General features: G+C 35.2%; 2 protein-coding genes across 2 annotated transcripts; one reads left to right on the forward strand and one right to left on the reverse strand.

The window, feature by feature from the left end:
* Window positions 1-267: 267 nt before the first annotated feature.
* On the reverse strand, window positions 268-5,581 carry LOC113512002 (RNA-binding protein 41-like). Its single transcript, XM_026895746.3, has 5 exons — window positions 5,395-5,581; window positions 4,862-5,137; window positions 3,292-3,865; window positions 2,670-2,817; window positions 268-597 (listed from the first exon to the last, which is right to left on the reverse strand). The coding sequence occupies exons 1-5, from the start codon at window positions 5,397-5,399 to the stop codon at window positions 491-493; spliced, it is 1,110 nt and encodes a 369-aa protein (XP_026751547.2). The 5' UTR covers window positions 5,400-5,581; the 3' UTR covers window positions 268-490.
* A 471-nt stretch (window positions 5,582-6,052) lies between these two features.
* Window positions 6,053-20,000, forward strand: LOC113512001 (ecto-NOX disulfide-thiol exchanger 2-like). Its single transcript, XM_052893867.1, has 9 exons — window positions 6,053-6,634; window positions 8,680-8,868; window positions 9,471-9,940; window positions 10,638-10,781; window positions 11,260-11,443; window positions 15,308-15,414; window positions 17,302-17,406; window positions 18,149-18,286; window positions 19,208-20,000. The coding sequence occupies exons 1-9, from the start codon at window positions 6,307-6,309 to the stop codon at window positions 19,625-19,627; spliced, it is 2,085 nt and encodes a 694-aa protein (XP_052749827.1). The 5' UTR covers window positions 6,053-6,306; the 3' UTR covers window positions 19,628-20,000.
* The last annotated feature ends 136 nt before the right edge of the window (window positions 20,001-20,136 follow it).

Raw genomic sequence — 20,136 nt, forward strand, 5'->3', positions numbered from 1 at the left:
CTGCACTATCGGTATACACTGGCGGGGCACCAGTGAGGGCTGAATGGTGGGGATGAAAAGGCAGATCAGTTAGCCCATCGTGACAAATTCAGCAATGAACCAATCACTATGGTTTCCAGGGGGAACCGCGAGAAGGTCGATCTGATAGGGTATATCGTTAGTAATAGGCTTGCTAAACCCCATTACTGATAATCCCTATCCCCTAGGTTCATGGGTTGAACAGGTTATTAGGGTTGTCTCTACTATATTAAAAATAAAATCGTCGAGTTCACATAAATTCTATAATTCGGAACACTGAGTGAGTTTGACCAACATTTACATAATGTAATTATACTTATAACATTTAATGATTTTTGTTAAACAATTTTTTTTTTTAATTTTTTAAATACGCTTACGTATCGAACACCAAACACGAATACACACATACAAACAGGTAGCCAATGAAATGACACTGTTCATACAACTTTCAATAGTATCTAATGGAATATGCTTATTCTTGAACCCTTGTGGTGCCCCGGCCAAACTGCGCGATGATCGGTCGACCACTCAGGATAGTTCCGTTGACCTCTTCCAGCGCTCGTATCGCCAGCTCTACATCTAGAAATAAAAAAAAAATGTTATAACATAGGATACCGCTATTAATTTTGCTCTGTAAATGATTAGTATCAACAGGATAGATTTAAAATATCTATCTATCTATCCATTTAAGAGCTGCGCTCTTGTCGGTGGAGCTCTTGCCACTCACTACGATTTTCAGCGAGTCTCTTCACCTCTTGATACGACACGACACCAACTCCTTCCTTGAACTGCCTGATGTAACTATGTCTCGGTCTCCCTCTCCCCCTTCTTCCTTCTATCTTACCTTCTATTATAATGTTCATAAGTTCGTCGTGTCGTATCAAGTGTCCTAACATTTTTTCCCTTCTGTCCTCAATAGTTTTAATAATTTGTCGTTTTGCCTTAACCCTAAGCAGGACCTCCTCATTGCTAATTCGATCCCTCCAGCTAATTTTCTCCATCCTTCTCCAGCACCACATTTCAAAGGCTCTAAGTTTATCCATTTCCATTTAAAATATATTAATTATAAATTCATCATTATAAAATAAGAATTTGCGATGATATAGCATAATAGGGGTCGCCCTAGACGGACGTACATATGTCGATTAAATAGGCGACGTGCTGAAGAAGGGCCAAATAAAAAGTACCCGGAACCGGTGAAAAGATTGATGAATGTGGAAGAAGCAAAAGAGGTTTGTTTGAATCGAAGCATTTGGCGTTCCATTATTTCTACCTACTCTAATGAGAGACAGGCGTGACAGATATGTATGTATGTATGTATGTATAAATACATATATACAATAAAAATAGGCCTAATATCTCTTTACTTAACTTACAATAAGTTGAAAAACTAGTAATGGTAAGTTTTATTTTTTAATCAGTGACCATGGCAGTACTCCCACCAAGCGAATATAGGACCTAATACCGTCGTAGCGACTAGCAGTACTTTTGATCCCCTGTCTAACTTTATTGTTGATAAAGCAAGAAGTTAGAATGTTTGATCAAGAGGACATTATAACTGGCTATATTGTTATTATACATAATAATTATAATTTACGACTTATCGGTAGTAGAATTTTTTTTCATTTTGTCATTGACATACCGGTCATCAAAATTCCAAGGTACTTCTAGTGACGCAAACACTTGAAATTTAAAATTTTAGCTTATAAAGGAAATAAAAAAGGAAAAATCCCGAAATTTCATTATTCATTTTCATGTAAATGAAAAATTATTATTATTATAAATAACGTTTGTTTTTCAAATATATCGCGCTTGTAGCTGACAAACAAGGTATGCATTTACTCGGGAAAGGATGGAGGATGGCGTACAAAAAATAAAATAAAATCTCATTCAACTTATTTTTTTTTTGAAGTTACAACTTGTTATATATTAGTCCATTACCAATATCGATGACGTAGCAAGTAATATATCTAAGTGGGACATCGCCACGAGGCAAGGGCGCCGACCACAACACGCTCATCAACAGTTCACATGAAGAAATTTTCCAAAGCACTCTTATTCCTAGGATCGGTAGAGCCATTAGCCCAGTTATAAGGCACTAATGTAATTAGTGCGTGTTTAACAAACATATGCATTGCTACTCTGATACAGGGCCGGATTAACCATGTCGGGGCCCCTAGACAATACTCGGCTTACAGTAATATAATAAAAAACCCTACCATACTTTTATTCTACATTATAACTTGAAATGTATTACGAACTATATTAAAATATGACAATAAAATATAAAAAAAGGCTAAAGAATATATTTTCATTAATTAAAAAAAAACAAATATGCATGTTAATAAGATTTGAAGAACTTGCCATTCACACCTTCATCCGAAAATCTTCTTCAGAGGGCGTACGGCGCTATGTTATGTTTTAAGTTGTAAACTTGTAGTTACATGCTTAAATAAAATAGATAAACAAATAAGAAACTGTCGAAAAAAAAATTCTGTCGAAGCGCAGGGCCCTAAGCAATCGCCTACACTATCTAATAGTTAATCCGGCCCTGCTTTTGTAGCAGGTATGATGTAAATTTACGTAAAAAGCAATTATAGGTCCACTGGTATTTTTGTTATCAACAACATTGGTGATAAGTTTGAACTCACTCTGTAAAGAAGCAAAGGCCTGCCCCCTCATGCGGCCAGACATCAGATTCACTTCTACAGGGCCGCCATTTTCCAACATAAATTGATTAAATAGAAGTGAAAGTTGCTCCTCGGTGACTGATGGTGCTATATTCTTTAGGTACAATACCTGAAAGGAACAATCATATCAGGCTATGATTTGAAACAATCAACATAATTTGATATTTTGTTTCTAAAATATGATTAGATATAGTTAGTTCAGGACTAGATAGTTGCAGGTACCTTTAGCTATCAAATATGGGATAACTAAAAATTTTATAATTTCTTTGATAGATGAATTAACCAGCAGACACAGATCTTTGGATCACTGGGATCCCTTTCAAATATCTATGGTAACCACTCAAAAATCATGATTTTTTTAAGCAATTTGGAATGACAAACAAGCTGATAGCCCACTTCGTCATAGTCGTAGAATACTAACGGATCTGACAAAGATTACATATAAAGATCCGTCAGTATTCTACGACTATGACGACTTGATGGAAAATGTTAACCATTACTAGACAGGAACAGCACACTAAGTACATTGGAATACCAATACATTACATAGCTGAGTTCAGAAAAACATACAATAATAACTAACCTTGGATGGAATTCCAGGCTCATAATCTTTGAACCTTTCAATTTTCTTTATATCATCCACTGCCATTTTAGTGCCTTCCAGCAATTGTTCTTCAGCAGAATTTGTTGGCATTACTATATCAACAGCCTGGTACTCATCTTCCACGACTCCCTGGTCTCCTGGCAGCGGTTCCAGCCTTACGATCTTATTATTCCTTATTGTATATAGGGTATTTTTCTTTGGCTTTGTATCACAATTGTCAGGAGCCTCTACATTTTGTGGTTTCTTTGGTAATTCTTTGACATCCCACAGACTGCCCGGTCTGTTCACGACTGGTGTGACATGAAGAGGTATATTCACTTGCCCCTCCTGTGAAAGGACCTTCTCTTTGTTCCTTTCGAAGCGTCTTAATGACTTACGCCTCTTTGTAATAGGAACTAGTTCTGAAGTGAAGAAGTTTTCACTCACTTCCTTAATATTATTCTTTACAGGATGTGGATCAGGGTAAATGGTTATGGGCTTGTCTTTAAGCCTTTCGAAAACATCTTCCGGTGTATTCTTTGAGGTACTCGGTTGTTCTTTTGATTTTTTTGAACTGTTAACAATAAAAGGCTGATATTTATTGTATAAACAATTTTTCTGATCATAATGGGTGCAAATGGGTATTGGCAGTTTTACCAGTACACTGAGTGAGTTGAAGCATAGGAAGTAGATTTTAGTGGTGGCAAATTTTGAGACTTTTTTTGTAATCATGTTACAATTTTATTGATAACAACTTTTAATTAACATGGTTGCAGTGGCATAACTATACCATTTGGGGCCTGTGGCAAATTCTTTTGATGGGGCCCTATCAGTAAAAAAAACTTTTCAAGTAAAATAAAATACTCAGGTACAATGTAAAATAAAATATTTCTGAGCTCAAGGCCTCTTGAGTCAGGGCCTGTGGCATTTTGCCAGTCCTGCCACCTTATTGTTACATCACTGCATGGTTGTAAACTAGGGTTTTGAATTATAGAGGTTGGTAGAAGTGGTAAAATTTGAATAACCTGCTGGTAGCAAATGTACATACTAAACAATCAGTAGATAAGTTAGCAGCAGACAGTATATCTATAGTGGGAGGAAGGGATTGTTAAAAATGGGAAGGTTCATCAGGTCAACCTCCACATGATTTCTTCTAGAAACCATTGTGTTTAATTTATAGTTGAATTTGTCATGACCTAACGAACTTGCCTTTTTATTCTGGGGGGAAGGGAGGGTGGTGAGGGGATGTTATTCCATTATCGTTAATTAAAAAAGTATATCTATACTGTTATATTTTTCTGGTGTCTGTCTGTCTGTTTTATATTTATTTTTATAATTTTACTTAATAATATTCAGATCTCTTCCTTTCCTGTCTATGTTGTAAGAGGTGATTAAGGTAATTTAATGCAGTTGCTAATCCGCTTGCCAAGCATGGCAACTACTGCCAAAACTCTCCTTATGGGGAAAACCTATACTTGGCAGTGGACAGTTAAGGCCTGATATTAAAAATAATTTTAAATACCAAAAACCTTTAGAAGAGTGATTATTAAAATGCTACATTATTATTTACCTCTCAATTTGTTCATAAACACTAATTTTCTCATAAATTGCTGCTAATTGTGCCTTTAATACTAATGATTCTATTTTCCTGCGCTTATCAACAATTCCCAATTCGTTTTCATGATACAATTTCATTTCGTATGCATTGAGGCCAGCGCGTCTCAGTTTCTCCAACAAATTAATTTCTGCTTCTGCTCTCCTAAGATCCTCAATTGTTGAAATGCCATATGTAACTATAGGTAATACTTCGGTAGTTTTTTCGAATTCTTTGGGTAATGATTCGGAACTAAAAGCAAATGTAAACATTAATATCACATTGTTTTTGGTATAATTCGCTATTGTAGTTTCGTAATAGGCTGACTGACCGCAATATTGTCTCTTATCATAAAACCATAATTAATGGAATCAGTAGGTCATAATATTAGACCTCTAATATAGCAGTAAATATTTTCTAAAGTAGTAAAAAATCCTTACAATATATATTTATATTAATAGATTTAATTGCAGACGACAGAAAAAATAATATCAAATATCTACACTCACCACATTGTTAGGAAATTCTATTTAATATATCAATAAATACATTATATTATTGTATTTTTCGACAGATAATCAATTAAATCAATACCCAAAACAGGACGACATAAATAAATAAATAATAATTTAATTCTTCATTCGTTCACGACTACGATCACTTTATAATTCGTTCCAATGATGTCCAATGACGTACATAAACCACAGCAAGTAGAGTTAACAGTTGCTTTAATCTATGAAATTTGAAAAATAAAATGCATGTTACCTTTTCCAAGTAACAACACAATAAAATGAATATTCATAGTGTTGTACCACTATCTAAAATATGGATATGAAATAGTGTTGTCATAAAGGACCCAGCTATTTCAAAATGTAAAATTATAACTTTTATGAAAAACATCTACAATAAAACAAATACTTATGTTTAGTAACTTTATTTTGTTCTACTTTATTAAATATATTTTATTGATAGGTGAGTAATATAAATTCTCTTGGACGTATTAAACAACAATTGAAAATTTTATACTAATATGAATAACATCTCGAAAAAAAAAACACGTTTTAAATTTAAAATTTCAACATCACTATTTTCTTTTCTTTTTTAATTTTCATTGTTTTGTTACATCGAAAAGGTAACATATAATTCAATTTGCTAGTTTCGTGGATATAAGGCCGCTTCCAACTCTTATAACGTAACTGTAACTGGTAATAAGTAAATGCCGTTTTATTATTGTAATAGTCTTTCTAATGTTTCATTATATTTTATAAGTTTAGTAATGACTTGCACAAATTAGATATACTTGTTGTTTGTTTTGATTATTATCTTTTACAATTTAATAATTTTAATACATTATCGCCAATTTCATCATCAAAGACAATAAAACTTCCTACGGACACTCAATAGTCAGACTCCAGTCTAAAATGAATTCCTGGCCTAACGAATACGGGATGATGAATCAATATGGAATGATCATGCCGAACATGATGCCTCAAATGGCTCCACAAGTATGTATGATGCCAGATGTAAGTAACCAAACAGAGAATACGAACGTAACAACCAATCCAGATTCGTCGGTTCCTCTTATTGGTCCTGTGTTACCTGAAGGTTTTGTGAGTTCTAACAGTAAAGATAACGAGGAAGAACAGTCGCAAGGTTTGCCAAGTGAGTCTGTTAATAACGGAAGTGATGCACGCAGTCGCAGAGGAATTGATAGATCTAGTAGAAATGATAGACGGGAGCGTGATAGAGGTAATGTTTTAAAATGAAATCATTTTAATAGTCATTAATATAAAACAATAAATATAAAACAGATATACAGACATCAGAAAAATATAATATTATAGATATACTTTTTTAATGGATGATAATAGAATAACTTCCCCTCACCACCCTCCATTCCCCCCAGGATAAAAAGGCAAGTTCGTCAGGTCATGACAAATTCAACCATAAATCAATCACAATGGTTTCTAGTAGAAATCATGTGGAGGTTTTTTTTGTTTTTTGATGGGTGAAAATGGTATGGTAACCCCGCTTGCGCTATCGGGATATGCTGGCGGAGCACCAGTGAAGGGTGATAGATGAGAATGAAAACAGGCCAGTTAGCCCATCATGATGAATAATCAGGAATTAACCATGATAGTTTCCGGAAGAATCGCGAGGAGGTCGACCTGGTTGGGTATATTGCTAGCAATGGGATTCTCAGCCTCCATCACTAACAATCCCTTTCCCCCCCATATCAACCGTTAACCATCCATTGTTGAACATAAGCCTACCCAATAAATTGAGTTTTACTAGTAGCCATGCTTGGCAGGCTTGTTTTAAGAGGGATGCTGCTGCTTATGCCTCGACCATTAATTTTATGGGAAAGGAGGAAGTCTTTTTTATGCCTGAACCACATAGTGAACGAATATTTTAATAATATGTGCACTCCAAAATAGCACTTTTTTTTTATTTTTTTTTATACAACTTAGAATGGCAAACAAGCTGACGGTCCACCTGATGGAAAGTGGTAACCGTCGCCTATATATATGAGCAGTACCATGGACATAACAGAGTATACTGTTTCGCCCATGATAATTGCCATTCCTGAGGACTCAGGTTTTATTCCTCTGTACCCAGTAAATTCACGTCATATCTCACCCTTCAAACCGAAACACAGCCATGCAAACAGCTGCTTCACGGTTGAAACACGAATGGGACAGAGGAACCCAAGCAATCGACTTTTGTACAAAGTCTCTTTCTGGTATATCATATCATTTACTTGGGTATCTCTGTTCCATTTATGTTCCTGCCGTGAATCAGTTGTGTGTGCAGTGCTGTGTTGTGGTTTGAAGGGTGCGATATGGCAGTGAAATTACAAGGTTCTGTACCTTGTAATTTCACTGGCATAACAACTTACTTCTTAGAGTGACATGGGCGATACAGTGTACTCTGCTATGTTCATGGTATAGACAACTGTTACCACTTTCCATCAGAATGGTGTTGGCTTAAGAATAAAAAAAAATTTGATAAATCAATTTACATAATAGCAAAAGTGACTTAAAACCTTTAAAATGGATGCACTATAATTTAAATACATCATTTATATAAGCAGATTATCAAAAGGTAAAAAAAAAATAAAAATTAATAATTTATCTATATCAATATTTATATACTTACATATCTAAATACATCAGAATTGCTATTTAATTACTTAATTGGTTAATTATCATGTTACATGAATATATTTACCAGAGGGAGACTTTGTACAAAAGTCGATTGCTTGGGTACCTCTGTCCCATTCGAGTTTCTACCGTGAAGCAGTTGTGTTTGCATGGCTGTGTTTCGGTTTGAAGAGTGGGATATGGCGTGAATTTACTGGGTACAGAGGAATAACACCTGAGTCCTCAGGAATGGCAGCGCATGGGGGTATCATGGGCGAAACAGTATACTCTGTTATGTCCATGGTACTGCTCATGTCTATAGGCGACGGTCACCACTTTCCATCAGGTGGGCCGTCAGCTTGTTTGCCATTCTAAGTTGTATAAAAAAAAAAAAAAAATATATTATAGTTATGATAATAAATAAATGAACTTTAATCTTATTTATATAACATACAATACTGTGCCGACATAATCCCGGAATGAGAAGCTGTGGCACTTCAATGTTCAGAAATCCTCGGAGCAGTGAGGAGATCTGTGCTTCTGGGTGAAGCTTGACTGTATGTACTAGCCACAACTCATACACACAATGGCTCAAATGAGAGGCTTAGTTCCAAAAAGAGTCTATTTTACATTACTGTATTTATGTCACAGACAGAGGCAGGTCAAGCCGAAGGTCCAGGTCCCATGATCGCGATCGTGACAGGAACAGCAGAAGAGACAGGACTGATAGAAAGGACAGGAATCGGCACAGGTCATCAAAGTGGGATGACAATGACACAAGTAGTCAGGGATTGAATCAAATTACTCCCGCATCTGATTTGTCACAAATGATGATGCAAGGTAAGATGGATTTTTATTAGGATATGCCAAATATTCGTACTCATTTACCTGTAGATATCTGAAAGCAAATTTTTTTAATTATTTTTTAGCATTCATTAAATAGATATTTTATATCTTTTCATCTGGCATTAATTGAGCAAAAAATGTAGAGATTGGTATCCATATACTAGATCTAAATATTAATATATATGTATTTGTATTTTTGGATATACATTTTAAAAAATATGACATATCACTGTTTTCTATTCTTATGATGATGCTTCAGTTTATCTCAGTGGTTATGTCTTAGCATATAAAACTGATTTCATTATTTTTTACTTATTGAATTAAATGACATTTGTTTGAGTAGTTAAGCTACTAAAAGGCATTGCTATATTTAAAATCATTTTCTAAGGGGTTATGGCCTGTTAAAAAACCCCCCTCCCAAACGTGCCTATGCCAAGAGGTACTTTACAAAATTTCATATTTATATTAGACTAGGAATTGTGTACACAGGAAAATTTAGTAAGTCTAAAAATACATACATAGAAATGTAAAGAAAAACTTATATTTAGTTTAAAATTTTTAAGTTCACATCAATAAAATAAATGATTCACTTTTAGGAATGATACCTTATAACAATATGATGTCGCAATCTACAATGGACATGAGCATGCAGAGTATGCCAGGCGTGATAAGTGGGATGAATATGATGCCAAACATGATGGAACACAACATGGTGATGATGCAGCAACAGATGTTGTCTGCTAGCCAACTGATACCATTATCAAACGGATCCCTGCTACTGCCTATCCCTGGTGTCATTATTCCACCTCGTAGAGAGAAACCTGCCGGTTGCCGTACTATATTCGTAGGTGGATTGCAACCAGATGTGACAGAAGATACCGTGAGGGAAATATTCCAGCGTTTTGGAGATATTTCCGATATAAAAATACACAAACATGGCGTTTGCCATGTGCGTTTTGAGAAAGCAGAGAGTGTTGAACAGGCATTCTTTATATCAGGATATAGGTTAAAATTTAACCATCAGGTTGATAATGAAGCTACTACAATTTTTGTTGATTACGCACTGGTAAGTTAAAAGATAAGCACCTTAACAAATAATAATAATAAATAATCTTTATTTCACTCTTTGTTACAATATAATTTGAAGTCCCTAACTCCCGAGGTAGGTATGAAAAAACCTGTGTTTCACGAGTTAGTGCCCCCTTCCATATGTTGTTGTTTAACATTTTTATTGAAACAATATATATATATATATATATATATATGTATATATATATGTGTGTATATATATATATATATATATATAGTGAACAAATATAGTATACATACACTATAATAAAGTAATACAGTTGATCTGAGTTTTTGTATTAAAATTAGTTTAAAATAATAGATTCTATTTATTTGGATCTTGATGGAATGGTAACCCCACATTCGCTATCGGTATACGCTGGTGGGGTACCATTGGTAGATGATAGGTGAGTCTGTCATCACGAATTTCACAAAAATATACCATGGTGATGGTTTCCAGGGGGAAAGCAATGAGGTCGACCTAGTAGGTTATATTGCTAGGAATGGAAGCTCTTAGACCTCATTACTAACAACTCCATCCCTCCAATATTATGTCAGTTAGCACAAAGAAGTCTGTTTAATGAACAGTACCCAGTTAGAATATAAATCAGTTTTCTGATATCAAATCTGTCTAAATTGGGTACACTAACTGAGACCTCGTTGGACGGTATTAATTAAACATTAATAATTCATAGAATCGTGAAGACCAGATGGAGAACGAGAGAAATAAGTACAAGGGAGCATTGACCCCGGCCCGTATTGAAGTGTTCAATCCAGTTACCCTTACCAGCATCGTTGAGAAGATCAAGAGTGACGATCAGTTTGCTAAAGCAGCGCCAGTAAGTTGTTTTATTATTTAATAGCTCTATAGCTTATTTTTTTTTTATACAACTTAGAATGGCAAACAAGCTGACGGCCCATCTGATGGAAAGTGGTAACCATCGCCTATAGACATGAGCAGTACCATGGACATAACAGAGATAGATATACTGTTTCGCCCATGATACCCTCCATGCGTTGCCATTCCTGAGGACTCAGGTGTTATTCCTCTGTACCCAGTAAATTCACGCCATATCCCACCCTTCAAACCGAAACACAGCCATGCAAACACAACTGCTTCACGGTTGAAACACGAATGGGACAGAGGTACCCAAGCAATCGATATTTGTACAAAGTCTCCCTCTGGTTGCTGTACAGTGTTTTTAAGTATATTAGAGTGAACTAGTTTCCTCGGAGTGGAGGCGCCACTATCAGAGCAAAACATAAAACATTTATCTAATTAGAAAATCTTATGAGCATATTTATTCTCATCCACAGACCCTCATCGGTTGGTTGGAACGCGGTGAATGTAATAAGAGAAATGCCAATTCCTTCTACTCTATGATACAAGCCAGCAATAATCAAATACGTAGGTTGTTCAACGAGAAAATGCAGCTCGATGAAGAATTTCAAAACTTGAAGAGCACTATCAAGGATAAATTCTCCCATGTCTTGGTTCAATGTAAGTACTCATTCTAATATCCAGGCTATTGCTTGACAGAATAAAATGCTGTATATCTACTGGTGGAGTGGTGACGCAGCGGATTTGTTGTGGTTAGTAATTTGAATCATCAGCTATCGTTCAGTGTTGCCATTCGTTCAACAAATTTGCTAGTTTAGCAATTTATGGGGGTGGCTTATCTTCAGCAGTGGACAGTTAACGGCTGATGTTATGATGATAATGATGATGAAACTTTCGCGTTGGTGTACTTATGTTTAAATTCATGTAACTAGTCGCGATTCGAGGTAAATAGTATTTATGTAGGCACGTATTTTTAATTAAGTTCAATTGTTTTTTAGTAGTGCCGTCGGTACCGGTACAGATGGTTGTTTTATTGGTTTTTTTATTTTTTTTATTTTGGTAATATAAAGATATTTTCTAGAAAATTATAAAAAATAGAGACACAATAAAAATAAAAATTTAAATAAAATTTAATGATAATATTTCGATGAGAGTCTTACGAGATAAGCGTTTATTTATTCCATTAATTCATAAAATTTTGCCTTGTCCTGTCCCGCGTACTTGCTAGTAAGTGCCGCGAAGTTGACGGACTTTCTGTACGTCCTCTATAGTGTTCTAACTGTATAAAAAGCAAAATTGTTCGCGTGAAATAATTTTGTAAATTCAATATAAACTAATGGTGTTGTTGAAGGCGAGCGAATGACGATACTGAAGTTTTTGTGCAAACGTAATGGAGGTATGGCATATCAACACATATATAAATATTTAAAAAACAAAGTATTTTATTTAAATATTTCCTTAAATTACACATTTATGCATACCATAAATGGTGGTCTACAAATGTCCAAATCGACGGGATGAAATGTCGTCAGTAAGCTGTAGAGTCTTCAGCAAGTTTCAACGGGTGTCAGCTTTCTTCAGCGCGCTTCAGCATGCGTCAGCAGTACACAAGAATCTTTTGATTACCGTTTATGGTGTGTTTTGATGTGACGATTTGCCGTACATTCCATTCAGTTTGCTCTGAATAAAAAAGGTCGATATTTGGTGGAGTCCCTAACACGTGTTGCTGTAATGTTTTCGTGAATAACTACGTTTTGAGTAAGTATATAAAAAAAAAAAAAAAGACAGTAAACGGCGGTGTTTTAAACAATTATGAATTTACAAGTATTTAAAACTATATAAGCGATAAGGCTTCATTGTTTCCTCAGCGTAATGTTTTCTTATAATTTTTTGTATTTTTAATAAACGATAATGGAATCGTAACCCCGCCTGCGCTAACGGTATACGTTGGCGGGGCACCAATGAGAGATGATAGGTGACAATGAAAAGGTAGGTCAGTTAGCCTATCGTGATAGTCCTGTAATTCAGCACGATGGTTTCCAGGGGTGACCACGTGCAGGTCGACCTAACAGGGTGTATTGCTAGCAATGGGATTGGTAATCCGCATAACTAACAATCCCTTCCCCCCAAATTCAACTGCATTAAAAGTTTACTATAATCTTTTGGAAGAAACAAAGAGTATTTATTATATATTCTTTTTTGCACTTGTAAATTACATTGTTAATGCATTTATAAATATTGTGAGCAAGGGTGGACTTATCTCTGACAGAGATCTCTTCCAGTCAACCCAATGCAGTTAGAAAGCATGTTGCTAGCGGGCAGCTGAAGTGCTACAACTATTAATATTTAGTGTACATAAACAAATATACAGTTAAATAAAATATTAAGATACATAATAAAAAATTACATAAATACCTTCATATAAATACTTGTTTACATAGAATACTCCATTAATCATCGTCGTTTACTGGTTTTAAAGTCAGATCTCGTCCAAGTAATTATTTAACAAAGATATTTATATATTCGATAGAAGCATATTCGATTGCCTATACACAGACTTGCACGCACGATTATTTTAATATCTAGTTTATATGAAAAATAAAAAGAAGCCGTCCTCAGTTACGCTGGGAGGATGAGCTGAAACAAACAGCAGGTTCGACTGAAGTAGAGCACGAGATGGAGACTATTGGAAGGAGTTGGAGAAGGCCTTTGCCATAAGGCACTCTTTGCCATAAGGCACTCTATCGAGATATATTTCAATGATAAAATATAGTAGATAATTTTGAATATAGTACAGAATAATGGCTTCTCTATCTTGCTTATATACTTTCTTATATACATATTACATTTAAATACGTATTTTTTTTTAATGGGTGATAATGGTATGGTTACCCCGTCTGCGCTGTTGGTATACACTGGCCGGGCACCAGTGAGGGATGACAGATGAAGATGAAAGTAGGTCAGTTAGCCCATCCTGACGAATTAAACTAGAATTAGTCACAATGGTTTCCAGGGGGAACCACGTGGAGGTCGACCTGACAGGGTATATTGCTAGTAATAGGGCTATTTGACCCCATTACTAACAATCCCTTTCCCCCCTAAATACGTATATTAGACTTAAATATCTATATTACACTATGTTTAACGTGCGTGTAGGTATGGGTAGAAACAGCTACCATACCATGAAATGAAATTCCGAAATTTCGGACTCAATTTTGTGTTATTGTTTATACCAAAATCGGACCAATAAATGGAGTTTAACATTTCGTTCGTCATACATCCTATCATAAAAGTCCAAAGGAACAATACTTTAACATTTTTAATATTTCCAAGCGGCATGTATTATGTAATTTTAACATCAAATTTCTGTTTCGTTTGGCTCCGAAATTTCGGAAAACATTTCATGGTAGGCCCTCAGTTTACTCTTCTTCTTAGCTTTACTCTTCTTAGCTTCTTCAGCAGCCGACGTATCTTGAGGCAACAGTCGTGTGGTCAGAACTTCGGCTTGTCATCGTGTATGGACGTGTGTTGGAGATCTTATAGAATGCAATCGAACGTGTTTCTAATTCTCATTGCTTGGATGATGTCTGCTTAAAATGTTTATTTACATATTGTTATAACTAGTTGACCGCCCCGGATTCACGTGGGTAGATAGAAAAAAAAATAGTATTTACATTAAATAGGTAAATTTTATAGTCTATATTATCCGCTGATAATGTAGCTTTCTATAGTAGAAAGAATTTTTTAAATCTTTCAAATATGAAACTATTTTTAAAAGAGTTTCAGTTTTGAGTTTATCCATTATAAACAAACAAACATATAAAAATATTTTTTTTCTTTTATAAATTTAGATTATATAGTACATATTATTTAATCTGTTAATAATGTAAATTTTATATACATACATACATAATTATAATACATAATTAAAACTCAATTAACTCAAAGTCTTATATTTTTTTTATTAAATTTAGTAAATTATAAATCAAACAATAAAGTAATAATATAATTTATAATATAAATAATCAATCTTTACTAATATTATAAGTATGAAAATGAGTTTGTTTGTTGCCTTTTGGTGCTTTGATGGCTCAATCAATCTTAATGAAATTTGGTACACTCGTGCACATACTATTTGGAATGGAGTAGGTCCTAAGCTACTGTTCTATCAATTATTTTTGTTACGCGGACGAAGACGCAGGTAAAACTAGTACTAAGGATTCTCAACAATTGTCGTTGGCTAGTATCTAATGGGTTTTCATTGTTACTAGCTTGTGTTTTAAAAGCTGTAAAGGGCTGAAAGAAAAACTGCAAAAGTTGAAATTAATGTATTCGTAAATTAATGAGAATTAAAAATTAATTTCTGGACATATTTTTCTCAGCGCAAGACTTTATATTCTATTTACAATTTTAAATATTATCCTTTATTATTATTATTATGATAAAATAACATTATTTTTATTAATGCATCCATTAAAATTGAGAATATAAAGTCCGTTTTATTGTAAAAAATGTGAAAAACAGTCGAACAGGTAGTGAGAATAATGGCCGCGGCGAAACACCAGCGGGTCTCCGATCACTTCAGCAAGCAGCAGCGGCGGAGTATCGATATGTGGCTCAAAATTACTGAGGTGCGTACAGGGCGAAGTTTTTTTTTTCAAACTTTTTTTTAATGCATGATAATGGAATGGTCGCCCCCCTTGTGCTAACGGTATACGCTGGCGGGGCACCAGTGAGGGATGATTAGTGAGGACGAAAAGTCAGGTCAGTTAGCCCGTCGTAATGAATTCAACGATAAATTCATCACGATGGTTTCCAGTGGGAACCGCGTGGAGGTCGACTTGATTAGGTACACTGATTGTAATGAGGACTAACCTCCCCATTACTAACAATCCTTTTTATACTAATAGTATACGATGAGGGGGCACCAGTGGAGGAGAAACGGGGATGAAGTCAGGGCAGGATAGTTAAGTAATCGTGGCTAGTTCAAGAGGAATTAATCCTGATGGTGTCCAAAAGGACTGTGGTATTGAACTTGGCAAGGTAAAATCTTCACCGGGCTACCAAATAAAGGATACCTATTTTAAAAATGGAACTTTGTATGTTCCAAATTAATTTTTACCCGACTTAAGTCTCACGCAGCAATACCTGAAATACCCATTGGATTCGGTTTTGTTACAGTTTTTGTAAACAGGTCAACATGAGAGGGGGGGGGGGCTTGTTAGTAGTTGCAAACTACCAGTCCCACTGCTAGCAATATATTATGTCAGTTTCACCTTCACGTGGGAACCATCAAACTGATCTGCCTCTTAATTCTAACTTATCGTCCCTAATAGGTGTCCCGCTAGCGTATATCATTAGCGCAGGCGGGGTTACCATTCTGTTATCGTCCATTAAAAAATAGGCCACATGGGGGACAACAACGAATTAAATATGTTTGCCATAAATTTTACTATGAAATTGTCGTATTTTTTGTAACTTGAAAGTTTCAAAGGTGTTTTAAAGGTGCTAAAAAAAATTGGGAAATAGCAATCGGCAAATCTTCAAACACACTCTAAGGTGAGATATTGCAGCTTCAGAAAACTGGACAAGTTATTTCATTATGTGAAAGATGGTGGACCGTGGATCCAGTTTTATAGGTTATTCTTGCTAAAATGACAGGTAAAAAAATTTAGGTAACAGTACAACGAATATAAGATAAAAATGCCTGGACCACATGGCGTCGCATCATTTCAAGTATCACGCAGCTATCGCCTGTCTACGTGTCTTTGCTTTTAAGCATTCATGTGAATAACCTAGAACTTTGTCACAGTGACTTTACTGTAAATTAAAAGCATTTTTTAACTGGCAACACCACTACATGATTAATATAACAAAGTGATAGGTTACTCATATAATTGCTCACAACTATATCAGTGGGAATTTACAAATGATGACCAGGTAAGCTAAATGGCATCTACGAATAAGGCGACAAATCCTACAGGCTGATCATCAATATCTAACCTGAGTTTCTACTAAATCCGACTGTGAAGTTATTAACCAGAAGTACAGCAAGAAGTTAGTATATTACAGTAAGTAATCTCTATAGATATGTCGAAGACAGAGAATCTTCGCATTTATTTATTTATTTATTCATTAGTACAAATATGTGTACATGGCAGACTTAATGCTAAAAGCAGACTTAATGCTAATAGCGCCTCTGAGCTATTTTTTTTTGACGTGGTCTCTCTGGCGAAGAAAAAAGTATGGTTGTCACCACGTGAATTAGTGCTGAGGATCTTTGTGTTGACGGCACTTGACGCCACCCTGACATCGAAAAAATCGTTAGAAGTCCCGTTTTGAGGTTTCCCTGATCAGATTTTTGGCAGCGAATAAAAAGGCCATTGGGTAGTCACTCTATTCGCTCCGGTGATCATTGATCCAACTATGGGGCTTCTTACACCTATAGAATTGGTGACCCACTTATATGAGTAGAATTTAACCATATCTGAAAAATGTACCGTTATATTATTTTTCAGGAGGTTGAAAACATGAAGGACGAATTTAACTTATATTTCGACGATGAAGAAATAGAGAAAGTAGGAAAAAATGTTGTTTCTTTAGAGAAATACGAACAGTTGAAGGTACGTGAAAATAATGTTTTACTAGGATTGTATATGGCCATAAATATATTCGCAAGCCTTTGGTGGATGCAGTTGGCACTGAATCATTTTTAGTAATAATTTATAATAGAGATTATATGTTCAGTAGTGGCCGATGAATAGGTGATGATAATTTCCGCCTATTAGTATCAAATTTTTTTTTATACAACTTAGAATGGCAAACAAGCTGACAGCCCACCTGATGGAATGTGGTAACCGTCGCCTATAGACATGAGCAGTACCATGGACATAACAGAGTATACTGTTTCGCCCATGATACCCCCCATGCGTTGCCATTTCTGAGGACTCAGGTGTTATTCCTCTGTACCCTGTAAATTTAGGCCATATCCCACCCTTCAAACCGAAACACAGCCATGCAAATACAGCTGCTTTACGGCTGAAACACGAATAGGACAGAGGTACCCAAGCAATCGACTTTTGTACCAAGTCTCCCTCTGGCAAATATCTGTCTGTCGGTTCGTAAAACTCTCTCGGAAACATTTTTCAGACACAGATACAAAAATCATTGTAAGTGGTAGTTTTCCACAATACTGATTTATATTAACATCAAGACATAAGGCTTTTTATCTAAATAAAAAAAAAAGTTAGGGAAAATTAATGTAAAATTTTTTTTCCAAAGATAAAAAAATCTCTTACGAGTTTATCTAAAATATTATTTAATTCCATTAAATTAATAATAATTAATATAATATTATTATTTTAGGCTGAGAATGAAAGTTTGGTGTTCGAGTTAGAAGGTTACAAGAACGAAGCTCACTTGGCGAAAGATGAAGCCGAAAGAAAGTTCGAGAAGTTCAAAGCTCACTTTATCGCTCAACAGGCGCTGCAAAACAAACAGGCGGTAATTATTTTTTATAGTTTTTAACATTTATTTTTGTATCTCTGGAAATACTTGAATGAAGGTAAATAGTTACGTTAAATTACAACATTATTGTATAACTACTGGTGTACCACAGGGATCACTTATGAGTCCTATTTGGTTAAACACGTGCTCTTACACGTGCTTCTATATAAACAATATCTCTACATAGCCTTTTTTTTTCCGTGTGGAAAATCTTCGGAAAGACCGTCCCATCTGCCGGAGGGAGGGCAGCTGGGGTGTGTGGGATTCGTACCCACTAAAAACCACACGACGTACCTCGAGGCGCTTATGTTGGATCCCGGGTTCCCGTTTGTACGACTACCGAGTATCCAACGCGACGGCCCGCCCTGTAGGTGGTGTAGGGCAGGCCTCCTCTCTTAGTTAGGGTGGGAAATGTCCCTCCCACCCTACCAATCTCTACACAGCCTAGTATTTGAAAACCGTAAAACTTTTTGTAGATTTCATATATGCCTATGTCTAAAATAGTAAAATCAAAAATTGATACATTAGTAACATAATTTGATTGATAATTTTACACACAAATAAAAATCATGTGTAAATTCGCCGGCTGGTGGAAACCTCTGGTGACAAGAAGGCTGGTCTATACTTTGGTCAACGCATTTCCATTGCTATTCAGCGTGGAAATGCAGCAAGTATCCTAGGCACCCTACCAACTGGCAGTGATCTCAAAGAAATTATTCATCTTTATTTTTTTTATTTTTTGATTACTTATCTCTAATTATATATCTAGGTTATTTATACATCAATGTAATTAACATGTATAATTTACACTTTGTACGCAATAAAATTTGTTATTTATCAGGTAAATAAACAATAGGCAATGTAAATGCCAAAATGTTAATAAAATAATGTAAACTAAAAAGTCTTGTGTTTTCACAGGTCTACCCACCGTTACCACCACCTACAATCCCGAGCCATATACTGCAGTCTACGTCATCCAACTCCAACAGTACCGTTAACCAACCCCCATCCTCAACTTCTAACACCACGTGTAAGCCACTACCACCCCCTCCAACTCCAGACGACATGATATCCTCAACACGTCCTGGGCTGCCAGCGTGTGAGGTGAAGCTCATCAGTATGCTAACAGCTTTTCTCATGGCCCACCCACTTGGCGCCACTTTGGATTATATTGTATCATACTTAAAGTCCATGTTGCCTTATGTGAACCATGTAATTGTACATGAAACTCTGCAGAGATATCCCGACGTTTTTAGTTGTAACACATCAGGGATCGGAACCTCTATTGAACAGAAATGGACTTTTGTTACTTTTGATATAATAAAAAAAGAAAAATAATAGAATGTATTTTTTATTTTAAATGCTTAGTTATTATTATTAAATACTATTGAAGTATAATAAATTTGTAAGAATTATTTTAGATTTACTTTTTTTTCTTTCGTTTCAACTTCCTTTAGAAAGTTAAGAATTTTAATAGGTTATGTATCTAAATAGTTAACATAGAGCGCCAGCTCGCCGACTGCGTGGAAATTCTATTGCAAATTATATACTCTTTGGGAAATTACTGGGAGAAATGGAAACAGAATATTTACATTTTTAATAACTAATAATTTTCCCGCAGTTTCTTTTTTTTTTTAATTTCATTTCTAATATTACATTTCATTGCATCCATTTATTACTGTACTAACCGTTTCTCGCGGCGTTGCCCGCTTCTAACTGTAGTTCCTGTATATCATTTCCATTGGAACTCTTCATTAATCCAGTAAAATATATTAAAAAATAAAATATATAAAATTATATAATTTTATATATTTTATTTTTTTATAGTCTTCTTCGATAAACGGACT

The sequence above is a fragment of the Galleria mellonella genome, unplaced genomic scaffold (assembly GCF_026898425.1).
Source record: "Galleria mellonella isolate WM207_F2 unplaced genomic scaffold, CSIRO_AGI_GalMel_v1 utg184, whole genome shotgun sequence".
Classification (NCBI taxonomy): Eukaryota; Metazoa; Arthropoda; class Insecta; order Lepidoptera; family Pyralidae; genus Galleria; species Galleria mellonella.

Coding starts and splice junctions, on each gene's coding strand:
- LOC113512002 (XM_026895746.3), bottom strand. Junction 2,818..3,291: donor AGCCTGGAATTCCATCCAAG/GTTAGTTATTAT, acceptor TGTTCCTTTCAG/GTATTGTACCTAAAGAATAT. Junction 598..2,669: donor GGCCTTTGCTTCTTTACAGA/GTGAGTTCAAAC, acceptor TTTTATTTCTAG/ATGTAGAGCTGGCGATACGA.
- LOC113512001 (XM_052893867.1), top strand. CDS start 6,307: ATGAATTCCTGGCCTAACGAATACGGGATGATGAATCAATATGGAATG. Junction 9,941..10,637: donor TTTTTGTTGATTACGCACTG/GTAAGTTAAAAG, acceptor AATAATTCATAG/AATCGTGAAGACCAGATGGA. Junction 10,782..11,259: donor AGTTTGCTAAAGCAGCGCCA/GTAAGTTGTTTT, acceptor TCTCATCCACAG/ACCCTCATCGGTTGGTTGGA.